Raw genomic sequence first — 22,872 nt, forward strand, 5'->3', positions numbered from 1 at the left:
CACCACGTGTTACACACCACGTGTTACACACACACCACGTGTTACACACCACGTGTTACACACACACACACACCACGTGTTACACACACACACCACGTGTTACACACACACACACACCACGTGTTACACACACACACACACCACGTGTTACACACACACACACACCACGTGTTACACACCACGTGTTACACACACACACACACCACGTGTTACACACACACACACCACGTGTTACACACCACGTGTTACACACCACGTGTTACACACACACACACACCACGTGTTACACACCACGTGTTACACACACACCACGTGTTACACACACACCACGTGTTACACACACACACACCACGTGTTACACACACACCACGTGTTACACACACACCACGTGTTACACACACACACCACGTGTTACACACCACGTGTTACACACACACACCACGTGTTACACACACACACACCACGTGTTACACACACACACACCATGTGTTACACACACACACACCACGTGTTACACACACACACCACGTGTTACACACACACACACCACGTGTTACACACACACACACCACGTGTTACACACACACACACCACGCGTTACACACACACACACCACGTGTTACACACACACACACCACGTGTTACACACACACACACCACGTGTTACACACACACACACACCACGTGTTACACACACACACACCACGTGTTACACCCACACCTGTGCAGGGTGGCTGTGCGTCCAGCAGCAGGTGAGCTGCCAGGAGGCAGTACGGGTCGGCCGGCTGTAGTTCAGTCTTCAAGCAGCGTTCACCTGGAGCACACAACACCCCCGTGTCACTCACCGTGTCACTCACCGTGTCACTCACTGTGTCACTGTGTCACTCACTGTGTCACTCACTGTGTCACTCACTGTGTCACTGTGTCACTCACTGTGTCACTCACTGTGTCACTGTGTCACTCACTGTGTCACTGTGTCACTCACTGTGTCACTCACTGTGTCACTGTGTCACTCACTGTGTCACTGTGTCACTCACTGTGTCACTCACTGTGTCACTGTGTCACTCACTGTGTCACTCACTGTGTCACTCACTGTGTCACTGTGTCACTCACTGTGTCACTCAGTGTCACTGTGTCACTCACTGTGTCACTCACTGTGTCACTCACTGTGTCACTGTGTCACTCACTGTGGCACTCACTGTGTCACTCACTGTGTCACTGTGTCACTCACTGTGTCACTCACTGTGTCACTCACTCGCTGTGTAACTCACTGTGTCACTCACTGTGTCACTCGCTGTGTCACTCGCTGTGTCACTCACCGTGTCACTCACTGTCACTCACCGTGTCACTGTGTCACTCACTGTGTCACTCACTGTGTCACTCACTCGCTGTGTCACTCACTGTGTCACTCACTGTGTCACTCACTGTGTCACTCGCTGTGTCACTCACTCGCTGTGTCACTCACTGTGTCACTCACTGTGTCACTCACTCGCTGTGTAACTCACTCACTGTGTCACTCACTGTGTCACTCACTGTGTCACTGTGTCACTCACTGTGTCACTCACTGTGTCACTGTGTCACTCACTGTGTCACTGTGTCACTCACTGTGTCACTCACTGTGTCACTCACTCACTGTCACTCACTGTGTCATTCACTGTGTCACTCACTCACTGTGTCACTCACTGTGTCACTCACTGTGTCACTGTGTCACTCACTGTGCCACTCACTCACTGTGTCACTCACTCACTGTGTCACTCACTGTGTCACTCACTCACTGTGTCACTCACTCACTGTGTCACTCACTGTGTCACTGTGTCACTCACTCGCTGTGTCACTCACTGTGTCACTCGCTGTGTCACTGTGTCACTCACTGTGTCACTCACTGTGTCACTCACTGTGTCACTGTGTCACTCACTGTGTCACTCACTGTGTCACTCGCTGTGTCACTGTGTCACACTCGCTGTGTCACTCGCTGTGTCACTCAGTGTGTCACTCACTGTGTCACTGTGTCACTCACTGTGTCACTCACTGTGTCACTCACTGTGTAACTCACTCGCTGTGTAACTCACTCGCTGTGTCACTCACTGTGTCACTGTGTCACTCACTGTGTCACTCACTGTGTCACTCACTGTGTCACTGTGTCACTCACTGTGTCACTCACTGTGTCACTCACTGTGTCACTCACTCACTGTGTCACTCACTCACTGTGTCACTCACTGTGTCACTCACTGTGTCACTCACTCACTGTGTCACTCACTCACTGTGTCACTCACTGTGTCACTGTGTCACTCACTGTGTCACTCACTGTGTCACTGTGTCACTTACTGTGTCACTCACTCGCTGTGTAACTCACTCGCTGTGTAACTCACTCACTGTGTCACTCACTGTGTCACTCACTGTGTCACACACTCGCTGTGTCACTCACTGTGTCACTCACTGTGTCACTCACTGTGCCACTCACTGTGTCACTCGCTGTGTCACTCACTGTGTCACTCACTGTGCCACTCACTGTGTCACTCGCTGTGTCACTCACTCACTGTGTCACTCACTGTGTCACTCACTGTGTCACTCACTCACTGTGTCACTCACTGTCACTCACTCGCTGTGTCACTCACTGTGTCACTCACTGTGTCACTCACTCGCTGTGTCACTCACTCACTGTGTCACTCACTGTGTCACTCACTGTGTCACTCACTCGCTGTGTCACTCGCTCGCTGTGTCACTCACTGTCACTCACTCGCTGTGTCACTTACTGTGCCACTCGCTGTCACACTCACTGTGTCACTTACTCGCTGTGTCACTCACACAGTGTCACTCACTGTGTCACTCACTGTGTCACTCACTCACTGTGTCACACCACACACACACCACACGCCCACCACACACCCACCACACACACACACCACACACACACCACACTACACCACACACACACACCACACACACTCACCACACACACCACACACACTCACCACACACACACACCACACACACTCACCACACACACCACACACCACACACCACACACACACCACACGCCCACCACACACCCACCACACACACACCACACACACACACCACACACACACACACACCACACACACACACCACACACACTCACCACACACACCACACACACCACACACCACACACACCACACGCCCACCACATACCCACCACACACACACACCACACACACACCACACACACACCACACTACACCACACACACACACCACACATACACCACACTACACCACACACACACACCACACACACTCACCACACACACCACACACACCACACACACACCACACACACACACCACACTCACCACACACACCACACACACACACCACACACACTCACCACACACCACACACACACCACACACACTACACACCACACACACACCACACACACACAACACACCACACCACACACACACCACACACACCACACACACACACCACACACTCACCACACACACAAACCACACACACCACACACACACCGCACACACACCACACACACCACACACACACACACCACACACACCACACACACACCACACACACACCACACACACACACACACCACACACACACACCACACACTCACCACACTCACCACACACCACACACCACACACCACACACTCACCACACACCACACACACACACACACAACACTACACTACACACACACACCACACACACACCACACACCACACACACCACACACCACACACACCACACACACACACACCACACACACCACACCACACACACACCACACACACACACACACACCACACACACACCACACACCACACACGCTCACGACACCCACCACACACACACCCCACACACACACACCACACACACACACACTACACACCACAGACACCACACACACTCACCACACCCACCACACACACACCACACACACACCACACACCCACCACACACCCACCACACACACCACACACACACCACACACCCTCACACCACACACACCACACACACACACACTCACCACACACACTCACCACACACACCACACACTCACCACACACACACCACACACACACCACACACACACCACACACACTCACCACACACACACACCACACACACACCACACACTACACACACACTACACACACACACCACACACTCACCACACACACACCACACACACCACACACACACCACACACACACTCACCACACACACACCACACACACTCACCACACACACACACCACACACACACACCACACACCACACACTCACCACACACACACCACACACACACACACCACACTCACCACACACACACCACACACACACCACACACACACCACAAACACCACACACACACATACACCACACACACACACCACACACACACCACACACACACACACACACCACACACACACACCACACACACACACCACACACTCACCACACACACTACACCACACACACACCACACACACTCACCACACACACCACACACACACCACACACACCACACACACCACACACGCTCACCACACCCACCACGTCTCACCGAATCTCAACGCGTGCCGATACCTCAGCACCATCTCCCTCGCCCTCTCCGCCCTCCCCGGCGCCGCGTGCAGGCCAAGGGCTCGCCGCAGCTGCTCCAGGCACTGGTGCCTCTGGAGCGCCTCCATGGCACCTGGGAACAGCAGCGGCGGCCTCCTGCTGCTGTGGCTCGCGGGCGTGGCGGCAGGGACACCGTCAGCAGTAGGATCAGCAGCAGGGGTGTCCGTGCGGCCATCTTCGTCAGGGGTGTCCGTGCGGCCATGTTGGTCAGGGGCGTCCGTGCGGCCATCTTCGTCAGGGGCGTCCGTGCGGCCATGTTGGTCAGGGGCGTCCGTGCGGCCATCTTCGTCAGGGGCGTCCGTGCGGCCATCTCGGCCGGGGGTGACGTCCCGGCGGCCATCGTGGCAGGGGGTATCCAGGCGGCCATCTTGGTTGGGGGTGCCCGTGCGACCATCTTGGTTAGGGGTGTCCACGCGGCCATCTTTGTTAGGGGTATCCAGGCGGCCACCTTCGCTGGGGGCAACAGCTGATGTCGTTGATGTCGATGATGTCGTTGATGTCGATGATGATGATGTCGATGATGTCGTTGATGTCGAAGATGATGTCGATGATGATGTCGATGCCTCAGTGCAGGGCGAGAGCGGGACGGTGGCCATGAGATCGTCGATGAACTGGAACGAGAGGGAAAAACAGCCTCACGTAGACCTCATCCTCCCTCACTGCAAAAACAGCCTCACGTAGGCCTCATCCTCACCCACTGCAAAAACAGCCTCACGTAGGCCTCATCCTCCCCCACTGCAAAAAAACAGCCTCACGTAGGCCTCATCCTCCCTCACTGTAAAAACAGCCTCACGTAGGCCTCATCCTCCCTCACTGCAAAAAACAACCTCACGTAGGCCTCATCCTCCCCCACCGCAAAAAACAGCCTCACGTAGGCCTCATCCTCCCTCACTGCAAAAAACAGCCTCACGTAGGCCTCATCCTCACCCACTGCAAAAACAGCCTCACGTAGGCCTCATCCTCCCTCGCTGCAAAAAACAGCCTCACGTAGGCCTCATCCTCCCTCACTGTAAAAACAGCCTCACGTAGGCCTCATCCTCCCTCACTGCAAAAACAGCCTCACGTAGGCCTCATCCTCCCTCACTGCAAAAACAGCCTCACGTAGGCCTCATCCTCCCTCACTGCAAAAACAGCCTCACGTAGGCCTCATCCTCCCTCGCTGCAAAAACAGCCTCACGTAGGCCTCATCCTCCCTCACTGTAAAAACAGCCTCACGTAGGCCTCATCCTCCCTCACTGCAAAAACAGCCTCACGTAGGCCTCATCCTCCCTCGCTGCAAAAACAGCCTCACGTAGGCCTCATCCTCCCTCACTGCAAAAACAGCCTCACGTAGGCCTCATCCTCACCCACTGCAAAAACAGCCTCACATAGGCCTCATCCTCCCTCACTGGAAAAACAGCCTCACGTAGGCCTCATCCTCCCTCACTGCAAAAACAGCCTCACGTAGGCCTCATCCTCACCCACTGCAAAAACAGCCTCACATAGGCCTCATCCTCCCTCGCTGCAAAAACAGCCTCACGTAGGCCTCATCCTCCCTCACTGCAAAAACAGCCTCACGTAGGCCTCATCCTCACCCACTGCAAAAACAGCCTCACATAGGCCTCATCCTCCCTCGCTGCAAAAACAGCCTCACGTAGGCCTCGTCCTCACCCACTGCAAAAACAGCCTCACGTAGGCCTCATCCTCCCTCGCTGCAAAAACAGCCTCACGTAGGCCTCATCCTCCCTCGCTGCAAAAAACAGCCTCACGTAGGCCTCATCCTCCCTCACTGCAAAAACAGCCTCACGTAGGCCTCATCCTCCCTCGCTGCAAAAACAGCCTCACGTAGGCCTCAGCCTCCCTCACTGCAAAAACAGCCTCACGTAGGCCTCATCCTCCCCCACTGCAAAAAAACAGCCTCACGTAGGCCTCATCCTCCCTCACTGCAAAAAAACAGCCTCACGTAGGCCTCATCCTCACCCACTGCAAAAAACAGCCTCACGTAGGCCTCATCCTCACCCACTGCAAAAAACAGCCTCACGTAGGCCTCATCCTCCCTCACTGCAAAAAAACAGCCTCACGTAGGCCTCATCCTCACCCACTGCAAAAAACAGCCTCACGTAGGCCTCATCCTCCCCCACTGCAAAAACAGCCTCACGTAGGCCTCATCCTCACGTAGGCCTCATCCTCCCTCACTGCAAAAACAGCCTCACGTAGGCCTCATCCTCCCTCACTGCAAAAACAGCCTCACGTAGGCCTCATCCTCCCCCACTGCAGGCCAGCCTAGAGGAGGCGTACTTTGGCCTCCTCTTCCACGCTGCAGACCGGACGCGTTGGGAGAGGAGGTGCGGAGTTCACCCCACCGGCACCGCCCGCATCACACGCACACTCACCGCCTGTATCACTCACCACCTGCTGTATCACTCACCACCTGCTGCATCACTCACCCACTCACCACCTGCTGCATCACTCACCACCTGCTGTATCACTCACCGCCTGTATCACTCACCCACTCGCTCACCACCTGCTGCATCACTCACCCACTCGCTCACCACCTGCTGCATCACTCACCCACTCGCTCACCACCTGCTGCATCACTCACCCACTCGCTCACCACCTGCATCACTCACCACCTGCTATATCACTCACCCACTCACCACCTGCATCACCCACCCACTCACCCGCTCGCTCACCACCTGCTGTATCACTCACTCACCCACTCACTCACCACCTGCTGTATCACTCACCCACTCACTCACCACCTGCTGTATCACTCACCCACTCACTCACCACCTGCTGTATCACCCACCCACTCACCCACTCGCTCACCACCTGCTGTATCACTCACCCACTCACTCACCCACTCACCACCTGCTGTATCACTCACCCACTCACTCACCCACTCACCACCTGCTGTATCACTCACCCACCCACTCACCCGCTCGCTCACCTGCTGTGCGTCGTGGTGAGGGATGAGGTGCAGGTAGGGGCGTAGGTCTGAGAAGCAGCAAGGTTTGTCTCCAAACCTCGCAAAATACTGCCGCATCAGCAGAACCGAGTCCCCTACAGCACACGCACAGAGAGCACACAGCTCACTCGCTCACACACTCACCCACACGCTCACCCACACAGCTCACTCGCTCACACACTCACCCACACAGCTCACTCGCTCACACACAGAGCTCACACACACAGCTCACTCGCTCACCCACACGCTCACACACACAGCTCACTCGCTCACACGCTCACCCACACAGCTCACTCGCTCACTCGCTCACCCACACGCTCACTCGCTCACCCACACGCTCACTCGCTCACCCACACGCTCACCCACACAGCTCACTCGCTCACCCACACGCTCACCCACACAGCTCACTCGCTCACCCACACGCTCATCCACACGCTCACTCGCTCACCCACACGCTCACTCGCTCACCCACACGCTCACTCGCTCACCCACACGCTCACCCACACAGCTCACTCGCTCACCCACACGCTCACTCGCTCACACACACAGCTCACTCGCTCGCCCACACGCTCACACACACAGCTCACTCGCTCACACGCTCACCCACACGCTCACCCACACGCTCACACACACAGCTCACTGGCTCACTCGCTCACCCACACGCTCACACACACAGCTCACTCGCTCACCCACACGCTCACACACACAGCTCACTCGCTCACCCACACGCTCGCCCACACAGCTCACTCGCTCACACGCTCACCCACACACCCACACGCTCACTCGCTCACCCACACACCCACCCTCTCGCCCACCCACCCACTCACTTGTTCACTCGCCCACCCACTCGCCCACTCGCTCGCCCACCCACCCACTCGCTCGCCCACCTACTCACCCTCCCTCTCACTCGCCCACCCACTCGCCCACACACCCACACGCTCGCCCACACACCCACACGCTCGCCCACACACCCACACGCTCGCCCACACACCCACTCGCTCGCTCGCTCGCTCACACACTCACCCTCCCTCTCACCCTCCCTCTCACTAGCCCACCCACACACCCTCCCTCTCACCCACCCACTCACTCACTCGTTCACTCGCCCACCCACTCGCCCACACACTCGCCCACCCACTCGCCCACACACCCACCCACTCACTCACCCTCCCTCTCACTCGCCCACCCACCCTCTCGTCCACCCACTCGCCCGCCCGCCCACCCGCTCGCTTGCCCACCCACCCACTCACCCACCCACCCACTCACTCGCTCGCCCACTCGCTCGCCCGCCCGCCCACCCACACGGACGGTGAAGACATTTCGACGGGCCGGCAGACGGACGGAGGCACAGAGTGAACGGAGTGAACGGAGTGACGGAGTGAGCGGAGTGACGGAGTGAACGGAGTGACGGAGTGACGGAGTGACGGAGTGAACGGAGTGGACGGAGTGACGGAGTGAACGGAGTGACGGAGTGAACGGAGTGAACGGAGTGACGGAGTGACGGAGTGACGGAGTGAACGGAGTGAACGGAGTGGACGGAGTGAACGGAGTGAACGGAGTGACGGAGTGAACGGAGTGACGGAGTGAACGGAGTGAACGGAGTGAACGGAGTGACGGAGTGGACGGAGTGAGCGGAGTGACGGAGTGAGCGGAGTGACGGAGTGAACGGAGTGAACGGAGTGACGGAGTGAACGGAGTGGACGGAGTGACGGAGTGAACGGAGTGACGGAGTGAACGGAGTGACGGAGTGACGGAGTGAACGGAGTGAACGGAGTGGACGGAGTGACGGAGTGACGGAGTGACGGAGTGACGGAGTGACGGAGTGATGGAGTGACGGAGTGATGGAGTGATGGAGTGACGGAGTGAACGGAGTGATGGAGTGATGGAGTGATGGAGTGACGGAGTGACGGAGTGACGGAGTGAACGGAGTGATGGAGTGATGGAGTGATGGAGTGACGGAGTGATGGAGTGACGGAGTGAACGGAGTGATGGAGTGATGGAGTGATGGAGTGACGGAGTGACGGAGTGACGGAGTGATGGAGTGACGGAGTGAACGGAGTGATGGAGTGACGGAGTGATGGAGTGACGGAGTGATGGAGTGATGGAGTGATGGAGTGAACGGAGTGAACGGAGTGACGGAGTGATGGAGTGATGGAGTGATGGAGTGAACGGAGTGAACGGAGTGACGGAGTGACGGAGTGATGGAGTGATGGAGTGATGGAGTGACGGAGTGATGGAGTGAACGGAGTGATGGAGTGATGGAGTGATGGAGTGATGGAGTGACGGAGTGATGGAGTGACGGAGTGATGGAGTGACGGAGTGAACGGAGTGAACGGAGTGGTGGAGTGATGGAGTGATGGAGTGACGGAGTGATGGAGTGATGGAGTGATGGAGTGAGTGGAGTGACGGAGTGATGGAGTGATGGAGTGATGGAGTGATGGAGTGACGGAGTGATGGAGTGACGGAGTGATGGAGTGACGGAGTGATGGAGTGACGGAGTGAACGGAGTGACGGAGTGAACGGAGTGACGGAGTGATGGAGTGACGGAGTGATGGAGTGATGGAGTGAACGGAGTGATGGAGTGATGGAGTGATGGAGTGACGGAGTGATGGAGTGACGGAGTGATGGAGTGACGGAGTGAACGGAGTGAACGGAGTGGTGGAGTGATGGAGTGATGGAGTGATGGAGTGATGGAGTGATGGAGTGACGGAGTGATGGAGTGATGGAGTGATGGAGTGAGTGGAGTGACGGAGTGATGGAGTGACGGAGTGATGGAGTGACGGAGTGACGGAGTGATGGAGTGACGGAGTGACGGAGTGACGGAGTGACGGAGTGACGGAGTGACGGAGTGATGGAGTGATGGAGTGACGGAGTGACGGAGTGACGGAGTGACGGAGTGACGGAGTGATGGAGTGACGGAGTGACGGAGTGAACGGAGTGACGGAGTGAACGGAGTGAACGGAGTGATGGAGTGACGGAGTGACGGAGTGAACGGAGTGACGGAGTGACGGAGTGATGGAGTGATGGAGTGATGGAGTGATGGAGTGACGGAGTGACGGAGTGACGGAGTGACGGAGTGATGGAGTGATGGAGTGATGGAGTGACGGAGTGACGGAGTGACGGAGTGAGTGGAGTGATGGAGTGATGGAGTGAGTGGAGTGAGTGGAGTGACGGAGTGAACGGAGTGATGGAGTGATGGAGTGATGGAGTGATGGAGTGAGTGGAATGATGGAGTGATGGAGTGATGGAGTGAACGGAGTGAACGGAGTGACGGAGTGATGGAGTGATGGAGTGACGGAGTGATGGAGTGACGGAGTGATGGAGTGATGGAGTGATGGAGTGAGTGGAGTGATGGAGTGATGGAGTGATGGAGTGATGGAGTGACGGAGTGATGGAGTGAGTGGAGTGACGGAGTGACGGAGTGACGGAGTGACGGAGTGATGGAGTGAACGGAGTGAGTGGAGTGAGTGGAGTGATGGAGTGATGGAGTGATGGAGTGACGGAGTGACGGAGTGATGGAGTGACGGAGTGACGGAGTGAACGGAGTGAATGGAGTGATGGAGTGATGGAGTGATGGAGTGACGGAGTGACGGAGTGACGGAGTGATGGAGTGATGGAGTGAATGGAGTGAGTGGAGTGATGGAGTGATGGAGTGATGGAGTGAACGGAGTGATGGAGTGACGGAGTGATGGAGTGATGGAGTGACGGAGTGACGGAGTGACGGAGTGACGGAGTGACGGAGTGAATGGAGTGATGGAGTGATGGAGTGATGGAGTGAACGGAGTGAACGGAGTGAACGGAGTGACGGAGTGACGGAGTGACGGAGTGACGGAGTGACGGAGTGAGCGGAGTGACGGAGTGACGGAGTGACGGAGTGACGGAGTGACGGAGTGACGGAGTGACGGAGTGAACGGAGTGACGGAGTGACGGAGTGACGGAGTGACGGAGTGATGGAGTGATGGAGTGATGGAGTGATGGAGTGATGGAGTGATGGAGTGATGGAGTGAACGGAGTGAGTGGAGTGATGGAGTGACGGAGTGACGGAGTGATGGAGTGATGGAGTGATGGAGTGATGGAGTGATGGAGTGATGGAGTGATGGAGTGATGGAGTGACGGAGTGACGGAGTGACGGAGTGACGGAGTGACGGAGTGATGGAGTGATGGAGTGAGTGGAGTGACGGAGTGACGGAGTGATGGAGTGATGGAGTGATGGAGTGAGTGGAGTGACGGAGTGACGGAGTGATGGAGTGACGGAGTGATGGAGTGATGGAGTGAACGGAGTGAGTGGAGTGATGGAGTGATGGAGTGATGGAGTGATGGAGTGACGGAGTGATGGAGTGATGGAGTGAACGGAGTGAGTGGAGTGATGGAGTGATGGAGTGATGGAGTGATGGAGTGAACGGAGTGACGGAGTGACGGAGTGATGGAGTGATGGAGTGATGGAGTGATGGAGTGACGGAGTGACGGAGTGATGGAGTGATGGAGTGATGGAGTGATGGAGTGAACGGAGTGAGTGGAGTGATGGAGTGATGGAGTGATGGAGTGATGGAGTGACGGAGTGATGGAGTGAACGGAGTGAGTGGAGTGATGGAGTGATGGAGTGATGGAGTGATGGAGTGAACGGAGTGACGGAGTGATGGAGTGATGGAGTGATGGAGTGATGGAGTGATGGAGTGAACGGAGTGAGTGGAGTGATGGAGTGATGGAGTGATGGAGTGATGGAGTGAACGGAGTGACGGAGTGATGGAGTGATGGAGTGAAGGAGTGATGGAGTGATGGAGTGATGATGGAGTGATGGAGTGATGGAGTGATGGAGTGATGGAGTGACGGAGTGATGGAGTGACGGAGTGATGGAGTGATGGAGTGATGGAGTGATGGAGTGATGGAGTGATGGAGTGATGGAGTGATGGAGTGATGGAGTGACGGAGTGATGGAGTGATGGAGTGATGGAGTGATGATGGAGTGATGGAGTGATGGAGTGATGGAGTGATGGAGTGATGGAGTGATGGAGTGATGGAGTGATGATGGAGTGATGGAGTGATGGAGTGATGGAGTGATGGAGTGATGGAGGCTCTCACCGAGGTCTGTTGGAGCTCCTCCGCCCAGCCCGGGGCTATTGCCGGCACGGCTCAGCAGCTCGAGACGGGCGAGGTACGGCCCTCGGAGTCGCGCCCGAGGACGAGACGGAGCGGCGTCGTCACCGGCGTCACCGGCGTCACCGGCGTCACCGGCGTCACCGCCGGCGTCACCGCCGGCGTCACCGGCGGCGTCACCGGCAGCGTCACCGCCGTCACCGGCGTCACCGCCGGTCGTCTCTGCGGCCTCTCGCTCGGCCACAAAGGCCAAGGCCGACTCGAGCGTAAAGTCCACCGGACCCTCACTGGAGCTGGGGCAACGCGGGGGACAGAGGGACACAGAGACAGAGGGACAGAGGGTTAGAGAGACACGGGGACAGAGACAGAGGGTTAGAGAGACAGAGAGACAGAGGGTTAGAGAGACACGGGGACAGAGACAGAGGGTTAGAGAGACACGGGGACAGAGACAGAGGGTTAGAGAGACAGAGAGACAGAGGGTTAGAGAGACAGAGAGACAGAGAGTTAGAGAGACAGAGAGATAGAGAGACAGAGGGTTAGAGAGACAGAGAGACAGAGGGTTAGAGAGACAGAGAGACAGAGAGTTAGAGAGACAGAGAGATAGAGAGACAGAGGGTTAGAGAGACAGAGAGACAGAGGGTTAGAGAGACAGAGAGACAGAGAGTTAGAGAGACAGAGAGATAGAGAGACAGAGGGTTAGAGAGACAGAGAGACAGAGGGTTAGAGAGACAGAGAGACAGAGAGTTAGAGAGACAGAGAGATAGAGAGACAGAGGGTTAGAGAGACAGAGAGACAGAGGGTTAGAGAGACAGAGAGACAGAGAGTTAGAGAGACAGAGAGATAGAGAGACAGAGGGTTAGAGAGACAGAGAGACAGAGGGTTAGAGAGACAGAGAGACAGAGAGTTAGAGAGACAGAGAGATAGAGAGACAGAGGGTTAGAGAGACAGAGAGACAGAGGGTTAGAGAGACAGAGAGACAGAGAGTTAGAGAGACAGAGAGACAGAGGGTTAGAGAGACAGAGAGACAGAGGGTTAGAGAGACAGAGAGACAGAGAGTTAGAGAGACAGAGAGATAGAGAGACAGAGAGATAGAGAGACAGAGAGACACGGGGACAGAGAGACAGAGAGACACGGGGACAGAGAGACAGAGAGTTAGAGGGACACACAGAGACACACAGAGACAGAGAGACAGAGAGACACAGAGACAGAGAGACAGAGAGTTAGAGAGACAGAGAGATAGAGAGACAGAGGGTTAGAGAGACAGAGAGACAGAGGGTTAGAGAGACAGAGAGACAGAGAGACAGAGGGTTAGAGAGACAGAGAGACAGAGGGTTAGAGAGACAGAGAGACAGAGAGTTAGAGAGACAGAGAGATAGAGAGACAGAGAGATAGAGAGACAGAGAGACACGGGGACAGAGAGACAGAGAGACACGGGGACAGAGAGACAGAGAGTTAGAGGGACACACAGAGACACACAGAGACAGAGAGACAGAGAGACACAGAGACAGAGAGACAGAGAGTTAGAGAGACAGAGAGATAGAGAGACAGAGGGTTAGAGAGACAGAGAGACAGAGGGTTAGAGAGACAGAGAGACAGAGAGTTAGAGAGACAGAGAGACAGAGAGACAGAGGGTTAGAGAGACAGAGAGACAGAGGGTTAGAGAGACAGAGAGACAGAGAGTTAGAGAGACAGAGAGATAGAGAGACAGAGAGATAGAGAGACAGAGAGACACGGGGACAGAGAGACAGAGAGACACGGGGACAGAGAGACAGAGAGTTAGAGGGACACACAGAGACACACAGAGACAGAGAGACAGAGAGACACAGAGACAGAGAGACACACAGAGACACACAGAGACACACAGAGACAGAGAGACAGAGAGACAGAGAGACACACAGAGAGACACAGAGACAGAGAGACAGAGAGACAGAGAGACAGAGAGACACACAGAGACACACAGAGACACACAGAGACAGAGAGACACAGAGACAGAGAGACACACAGAGACACACAGAGACACACAGAGACAGAGAGACAGAGAGACACAGAGACAGAGAGACACAGAGACACAGAGACAGAGAGACAGAGAGACAGAGAGACACACAGAGACACACAGAGACAGAGAGACAGAGAGAAACAGAGACAGAGAGACACACAGAGACACACAGAGACACACAGAGACAGAGAGACAGAGACACACAGAGACAGAGAGACAGAGAGACACAGAGACAGAGAGACAGAGAGACAGAGAGACAGAGAGACACAGAGACACAGAGACAGAGAGACACAGAGACAGAGAGACACAGAGACAGAGAGACAGAGAGACAGAGACACACAGAGAGACAGAGACACACAGAGAGACAGAGACACAGAGAGACAGAAAGACAGAGACACACAGAGAGACAGAGAGACAGAGACACACAGAGAGACAGAGAGACAGAGAGATAGAGAGACAGAGAGACAGAGACAGAGACACACAAAGACAGAGAGACAGAGAGACAGAAAGACAGAGAGACAGAGAGACAGAGAGACAGAGACACACAGAGACAGAGAGACAGAAAGACAGAGAGACAGAGAGACAGAGACAGAGACACACAAAGACAGAGAGACAGAGAGACAGAGACACACAGAGACAGAGAGACAGAGAGACAGAGAGACACACAGAGAGACAGAGACACACAAAGACAGAGAGACAGAGACAGAGACACACAGAGAGACAGAGACACACAAAGACAGAGAGACAGAGAGACACACAGAGAGACAGAGAGACAGAGAGACACACAGAGAGACAGAGACACACAAAGACAGAGAGACAGAGAGACACACAGAGAGACAGAGAGACAGAGACACAAAGACAGAGAGACAGAGACACACAGAGAGACAGAGACACACAGAGAGACAGAGACACACAGAGAGACAGAGACACACAGAGACACACAGAGAGACAGAGAGACAGAGAGACACAGAGACAGAGAGACAGAGACAGAGACACACAAAGACAGAGACACACAGAGAGACAGAGAGACAGAGACACACAGAGAGACAGAGACACACAGAGAGACAGAGACACACAGAGACACACAGAGACAGAGACAGACAAAGACAGAGACAGAGACAGACAAAGACAGAGACAGAGACAGACAAAGACAGAGAGACAGAGACAGACACAGGGACAGGGTGAAGTCTACCAGGCACTCAATGGAGCTTGAACAATGCAGAGACACAGAGGCAGACAGTGAGTGGGTGGGTGGGTGGGTTAGTGGGTGGGTGGGTGAGTGGGTGGGTGGGTGAGTGGGTGGGTTAGTGGGTGGGTGGGTGAGTGAGTGGGTGGGTTAGTGGGTGAGTGGGTGGGTGGGTTAGTGGGTGGGTGGGTTAGTGGGTGGGTGAGTGGGTGGGTGAGTGGGTGGGTGGGTTAGTGGCTGGGTTAGTGGGTGGGTGGGTTAGTGAGTGGGTTAGTGGGTGGGTGGGTGGGTGAGTGAGTGGGTGGGTTAGTGGGTGGGTGGGTGAGTGGGTGGGTGGGTGAGTGGGTGGGTTAGTGGGTGGGTGGGTGAGTGAGTGGGTGGGTTAGTGGGTGAGTGGGTGGGTGGGTTAGTGGGTGGGTGGGTTAGTGGGTGGGTGAGTGGGTGGGTGAGTGGGTGGGTGGGTTAGTGGCTGGGTTAGTGGGTGGGTGGGTTAGTGAGTGGGTTAGTGGGTGGGTGGGTGGGTGAGTGAGTGGGTGGGTGGGTTAGTGAGTGGGTTAGTGGGTGGGTGGGTGGGTGAGTGAGTGGGTGGGTGGGTTAGTGAGTGGGTTAGTGGGTGGGTGGGTTAGTGGGTGGGTTAGTGGGTGGGTGGGTTAGTGGGTGGGTTAGTGGGTGGGTGGGTTAGTGAGTGGGTTAGTGGGTGGGTGGGTGGGTGAGTGGGTGGGTGGGTTAGTGGGTGGGTGGGTTAGTGGGTGGGTGAGTGGGTGGGTGAGTGGGTGGGTGGGTTAGTGGCTGGGTTAGTGGGTGGGTGGGTTAGTGAGTGGGTTAGTGGGTGGGTGGGTGGGTGAGTGAGTGGGTGGGTGGGTTAGTGAGTGGGTTAGTGGGTGGGTGGGTGGGTGAGTGAGTGGGTGGGTGGGTTAGTGAGTGGGTTAGTGGGTGGGTGGGTTAGTGGGTGGGTTAGTGGGTGGGTGGGTTAGTGGGTGGGTTAGTGGGTGGGTGGGTTAGTGAGTGGGTTAGTGGGTGGGTGGGTGGGTGAGTGGGTGGGTGGGTTAGTGGGTGGGTGGGTTAGTGGGTGGGTGAGTGGGTGGGTGAGTGGGTGGGTGGGTTAGTGGCTGGGTTAGTGGGTGGGTGGGTTAGTGAGTGGGTTAGTGGGTGGGTGGGTGGGTGAGTGAGTGGGTGGGTGGGTTAGTGAGTGGGTTAGTGGGTGGGTGGGTGGGTGAGTGAGTGGGTGGGTGGGTTAGTGAGTGGGTTAGTGGGTGGGTGGGTTAGTGGGTGGGTTAGTGGGTGGGTGGGTTAGTGGGTGGGTTAGTGGGTGGGTGGGTTAGTGAGTGGGTTAGTGGGTGGGTGGGTGGGTGAGTGGGTGGGTGGGTTAGTGGGTGGGTGGGTTAGTGGGTGGGTGAGTGGGTGGGTGAGTGGGTGGGTGGGTTAGTGGCTGGGTTAGTGGGTGGGTGGGTTAGTGAGTGGGTTAGTGGGTGGGTGGGTGGGTGAGTGAGTGGGTGGGTGGGTTAGTGAGTGGGTTAGTGGGTGGGTGGGTGGGTGAGTGAGTGGGTGGGTGGGTTAGTGAGTGGGTTAGTGGGTGGGTGGGTTAGTGGGTGGGTTAGTGGGTGGGTGGGTTAGTGGGTGGGTTAGTGGGTGGGTGGGTTAGTGAGTGGGTTAGTGGGTGGGTGGGTGGGTGAGTGGGTGGGTGGGTTAGTGGGTGGGTGGGTTAGTGGGTGGGTGAGTGGGTGGGTGAGTGGGTGGGTGGGTTAGTGGCTGGGTTAGTGGGTGGGTGGGTTAGTGAGTGGGTTAGTGGGTGGGTGGGTGGGTGAGTGAGTGGGTGGGTGGGTTAGTGAGTGGGTTAGTGGGTGGGTGGGTGGGTGAGTGAGTGGGTGGGTGGGTTAGTGAGTGGGTTAGTGGGTGGGTGGGTTAGTGGGTGGGTTAGTGGGTGGGTGGGTTAGTGGGTGGGTTAGTGGGTGGGTGGGTTAGTGAGTGGGTTAGTGGGTGGGTGGGTGGGTGAGTGGGTGGGTGGGTTAGTGGGTGGGTGGGTTAGTGGGTGGGTGAGTGGGTGGGTGGGTGAGTGGGTGGGTGGGTGAGTGGGTGGGTTAGTGGGTGGGTGGGTGAGTGGGTGGGTTAGTGGGTGGGTGGGTGAGGTGGGGGGTTAGTGGGTGGGTGGGTGGGTGAGTGGGTTAGTGGGTGGGTGGGTGGGTGAGTGGGTGGGTTAGTGGGTGGGTGGGTGGGTGAGTGGGTGGGTTAGTGGGTGGGTGGGTGGGTGAGTGGGTTAGTGGGTGGGTGGGTGGGTGAGTGGGTGGGTGGGTTAGTGGGTGGGTGAGTGGGTGGGTGGGTGAGTGGGTGGGTGGGTGAGTGGGTGGGTTAGTGGGTGGGTGGGTGAGTGGGTGGGTTAGTGGGTGGGTGGGTGAGTGGGTGGGTTAGTGGGTGGGTGGGTGGGTGAGTGGGTTAGTGGGTGGGTGGGTGAGTGAGTGGGTGGGTTAGTGGGTGAGTGGGTGGGTGGGTTAGTGGGTGGGTGGGTTAGTGGGTGGGTGAGTGGGTGGGTGAGTGGGTGGGGTGGGTTAGTGGGTGGGTTAGTGGGTGGGTGGGTTAGTGAGTGGGTTAGTGGGTGGGTGGGTGGGTGAGTGAGTGGGTGGGTGGGTTAGTGAGTGGGATAGTGGGTGGGTGGGTGGGTGAGTGAGTGGGTGGGTGGGTTAGTGAGTGGGTTAGTGGGTGGGTGGGTTAGTGGGTGGGTTAGTGGGTGGGTGGGTTAGTGGGTGGGTTAGTGGGTGGGTGGGTTAGTGAGTGGGTTAGTGGGTGGGTGGGTGGGTGAGTGGGTGGGTGGGTTAGTGGGTGGGTGGGTTAGTGGGTGGGTGAGTGGGTGGGTGGGTGAGTGGGTGGGTGGGTGAGTGGGTGGGTTAGTGGGTGGGTGGGTGAGTGGGTGGGTTAGTGGGTGGGTGGGTGAGTGGGTGGGTTAGTGGGTGGGTGGGTGGGTGAGTGGGTTAGTGGGTGGGTGGGTGGGTGAGTGGGTGGGTTAGTGGGTGGGTGGGTGGGTGAGTGGGTGGGTTAGTGGGTGGGTGGTGGGTGAGTGGGTTAGTGGGTGGGTGGGTGGGTGAGTGGGTGGGTGGGTTAGTGGGTGGGTGAGTGGGTGGGTGGGTGAGTGGGTGGGTGTGAGTGGGTTGGGTTAGTGGGTGGGTGGGTGAGTGGGTGGGTTAGTGGGTGGGTGGGTGAGTGGGTGGGTTAGTGGGTGGGGGGTGGGTGAGTGGGTTAGTGGGTGGGTGGGTGAGTGAGTGGGTGGGTTAGTGGGTGAGTGGGTGGGTGGGTTAGTGGGTGGGTGGGTTAGTGGGTGGGTGAGTGGGTGGGTGAGTGGGTGGGTGGTTAGTGGGTGGGTTAGTGGGTGGGTGGGTTAGTGAGTGGGTTAGTGGGTGGGTGGGTGGGTGAGTGAGTGGGTGGGTGGGTTAGTGAGTGGGTTAGTGGGTGGGTGGGTGGGTGAGTGAGTGGGTGGGTGGGTTAGTGAGTGGGTTAGTGGGAGGGTGGGTTAGTGGGTGGGTTAGTGGGTGGGTGGGTTAGTGGGTGGGTTAGTGGGTGGGTGGGTTAGTGAGTGGGTTAGTGGGTGGGTGGGTGAGTGGGTGGGTGGGTTAGTGGGTGGGTGGGTTAGTGGGTGGGTGAGTGGGTGGGTGGGTGAGTGGGTGGGTGGGTGAGTGGGTGGGTTAGTGGGTGGGTGGGTGAGTGGGTGGGTTAGTGGGTGGGTGGGTGAGTGGGTGGGTTAGTGGGTGGGTGGGTGGGTGAGTGGGTTAGTGGGTGGGTGGGTGGGTGAGTGGGTGGGTAGTGGGTGGGTGGGTGGGTGAGTGGGTGGGTTAGTGGGTGGGTGGGTGGGTGAGTGGGTTAGTGGGTGGGTGGGTGGGTGAGTGGGTGGGTGGGTTAGTGGGTGGGTGAGTGGGTGGGTGGGTGAGTGGGTGGGTGGGTGAGTGGGTGGGTTAGTGGGTGGGTGGGTGAGTGGGTGGGTTAGTGGGTGGGTGGGTGAGTGGGTGGGTTAGTGGGTGGGTGGGTGGGTGAGTGGGTTAGTGGGTGGGTGGGTGGGTGAGTGGGTGGGTTAGTGGGTGGGTGGGTGGGTGAGTGGGTGGGTTAGTGGGTGGGTGGGTGGGTGAGTGGGTTAGTGGGTGGGTGGGTGGGTGAGTGGGTGGGTTAGTGGGTGGGTGGGTGGGTGAGTGGGTGGGTTAGTGGGTGGGTGGGTGGGTGAGTGGGTTAGTGGGTGGGTGGGTGGGTGAGTGGGTGGGTGGGTTAGTGGGTGGGTGAGTGGGTGGGTGGGTGAGTGGGTGGGTGGGTGGGTGAGGGTTTGTGGGTGGGTGGGTGAGTGGGTGGGTTAGTGGGTGGGTGGGTGAGTGGGTGGGTTAGTGGGTGGGTGGGTGGGTGAGTGGGGTTGTGGGTGGGGGGGTGGGTGAGTGGGTGGGTTAGTGGGTGGGTGGGTGAGTGGGGTGGGTTAGTGGGTGGGTGGGTGGGTGAGTGGGTTAGTGGGTGGGTGGGTGGGTGAGTGGGTGGGTTAGTGGGTGGGTGGGTGGGTGAGTGGGTGGGTTAGTGGGTGGGTGGGTGGGTGAGTGGGTGGGTTAGTGGGTGGGTGGGTGGGTGAGTGAGTGAGTGGGTGGGTGAGTGAGTGGGTGGGTGAGTGAGTGAGTGGGTGGGTGAGTGGGTGGGTGAGTGGGTGGGTGAGTGAGTGAGTGAGTGGGTGGGTGGGTGAGTGGGTGAGTGAGTGAGTGGGTGAGTGAGTGGGGGGTGAGTGAGTGGGTGAGTGAGTGGGTGGGAGGGGTGAGTGGGTGGGTGGGTGGGTGAGTGAGTGAGTGAGTGGGTGGGTGGGTGGGGGGGTGAGTGGGTGAGTGAGTGAGTGGGTGGGTGAGTGAGTGAGTGGGTGGGTGAGTGAGTGAGTGGGTGAGTGAGTGAGTGAGTGGGTGGGTGAGTGGGTGGGTGAGTGGGTGGGTGGGTGAGTGGGTGGGTGAGTGGGTGGGTGGGTGAGTGGGTGAGTGGGTGGGTGAGTGGGTGGGTGAGTGGGTGAGTGGGTGGGTGAGTGAGTGGGTGGGTGAGTGAGTGGGTGAGTGGGTGAGTGGGTGGGTGGGTGAGTGGGTGAGGGGGTGAGTGAGTGGGTGGGTGAGTGAGTGAGTGGGTGAGTGAGTGAGTGAGTGGGTGGGTGAGTGAGTGGGTGGGTGAGTGAGTGGGTGAGTGGGTGAGTGGGTGGGTGGGTGAGTGGGTGAGTGGGTGAGTGGGTGAGTGGGTGGGTGAGTGGGTGGGTGAGTGGGTGAGTGGGTGGGTGAGTGAGTGGGTGGGTGGTGAGTGGGTGAGTGGGTGAGTGGGTGGGTGGGTGAGTGGGTGAGTGGGTGAGTGAGTGGGTGGGTGAGTGAGTGAGTGGGTGAGTGAGTGAGTGAGTGGGTGGGTGAGTGGGTGGGTGGGTGAGTGGGTGGGTGAGTGGGTGGGTGGGTGAGTGGGTGAGTGGGTGGGTGAGTGGGTGAGTGGGTGGGTGAGTGAGTGGTGGGTGAGTGGGTGGGTGAGGGGTGAGTGGGTGGGTGAGTGAGTGGGTGAGTGAGTGGGTGGGTGAGTGGGTGAGTGGGTGGGTGAGTGGGTGAGCCATGTTGATGATGGTTGACTCACTGCTCTTGACCTGGGGGTGGAATCCAACCCAAGTGGAGGAGGTGGAACAGAGAGTCAAAGTACTGCACATAGAACTGCCAGTCGTCAGGACTGCCGGGGAGAGACACGGGGGGGGGGGGGGCAGAGACACGGGGGGGGGGGGCAGAGACACGGGGGGGGGGGGGGAGAGACACGGGGGGGGGGGTGAGACACAAGGCCGTTGCTCTCCGGCTAGAGACCCCCTAGACACCCCCCTAGAGACCCCTAGAGACCCCCTAGAGACCCCTAGAGACCCCTAGAGACCCCTTAGAGACCCCTAGAGACCCCCAGAGACCCCCAGAGACCCCTAGAGACCCCCAGAGACCCCTAGAGACCCCTAGAGACCCCTAGAGACCCCTTAGAGACCCCTAGAGACCCCTAGAGACCCCCAGAGACCCCCAGAGACCCCCTAGAGACCCCTAGAGACCCCTAGAGACCCCTAGGGACCCCTAGGGACCCCATAGAGACCCCCTAGAGACCCCCAGATACCCCCCTAGGGACCCCCTAGAGACCCCCTAGAGACCCCCTAGAGACCCCTAGAGACCCCCTAGAGACCCCCAGATACCCCCCTAGGGACCCCCTAGAGACCCCCTAGAGACCCCCTAGAGACCCTAGAGACCCCTAGAGACCCCCTAGAGACCCCCTAGAGACCCCCAGATACCCCCCTAGGGACCCCCAGAGACCCCCTAGAGACCCCCCAGAGACCCCTAGAGACCCCCTAGAGACCCCCCAGATACCCCCCTAGAGACACCCAGAGACCCCCTATAGACCCCTAGAGACCCCGTAGAGACCCCCTAGAGACCCCCCCAGATACCCCCCTAGAGACCCCCCAGGGACCCCCTAGGGACCCCCTAGAGACCCCCAGAGACCCCCAGAGACCCCCTAGGGACCCCCGAGAGACCCCCCTAGAGACCCCCTAGAGACCCCTAGAGACCCCCTAGAGACCCCCCTAGAGACCCCTAGAGACCCCCAGAGACCCCCTAGAGACCCCCTAGAGACCCCCTAGACACCCCCTAGAGACCCCCTAGAGACCCCCAGAGACCCCCTAGAGACCCCCTAGAGACCCCTAGAGACCCCCTAGAGACCCCCGAGAGACCCCTAGAGACCCCTTAGGGACCCCCTAGAGACCCCCAGAGACCCCCTAGAGACCCCTTAGAGACCCCCTAGAGACCCCTAGAGACCCCCCCAGATACCCCCCTAGAGACCCCCTAGGGACCCCCTAGAGACCCCTTAGAGACCCCCTAGAGACCTCTAGAGACCCCCCAGGGACCCCCTAGAGACCCCTAGAGACCCCCTAGAGACCCCCTAGAGACCCCCCAGAGACCCCCTAGAGACCCCTAGAGACCCCCTAGAGACCCCCTAGAGACCCCCTAGATACCCCCTAGAGACCCCCTAGGGGAC

General features: G+C 57.8%; 1 protein-coding gene across 1 annotated transcript in view; it reads right to left on the reverse strand.

Annotated features, from left to right (window-relative positions):
• LOC116936872 (uncharacterized) overlaps positions 1 to 21,563 on the reverse strand; it is a 95,673-nt gene extending 74,110 nt beyond the window's left edge. The window contains exons 1-5 of the mRNA XM_076059109.1: positions 21,454 to 21,563; positions 12,659 to 12,966; positions 7,566 to 7,678; positions 4,578 to 5,247; positions 722 to 814 (exon numbers count right to left, since the gene is read on the reverse strand). Of these exons, the coding sequence (XP_075915224.1) occupies positions 722 to 814; positions 4,578 to 5,247; positions 7,566 to 7,661 (859 nt within the window). The 5' untranslated portion in view covers positions 7,662 to 7,678; positions 12,659 to 12,966; positions 21,454 to 21,563. The remainder of the gene's footprint in view (positions 1 to 721; positions 815 to 4,577; positions 5,248 to 7,565; positions 7,679 to 12,658; positions 12,967 to 21,453) is intronic.
• Positions 21,564 to 22,872: the final 1,309 nt, after the last annotated feature.

Source organism: Petromyzon marinus (genome assembly GCF_048934315.1).
Source record: "Petromyzon marinus isolate PM22_M1 ecotype Great Lakes invasive population chromosome 84 unlocalized genomic scaffold, UKy_Petmar_22M1.pri1.0 chr84_unloc.2, whole genome shotgun sequence".
Classification (NCBI taxonomy): domain Eukaryota; kingdom Metazoa; phylum Chordata; class Hyperoartia; order Petromyzontiformes; family Petromyzontidae; genus Petromyzon; species Petromyzon marinus.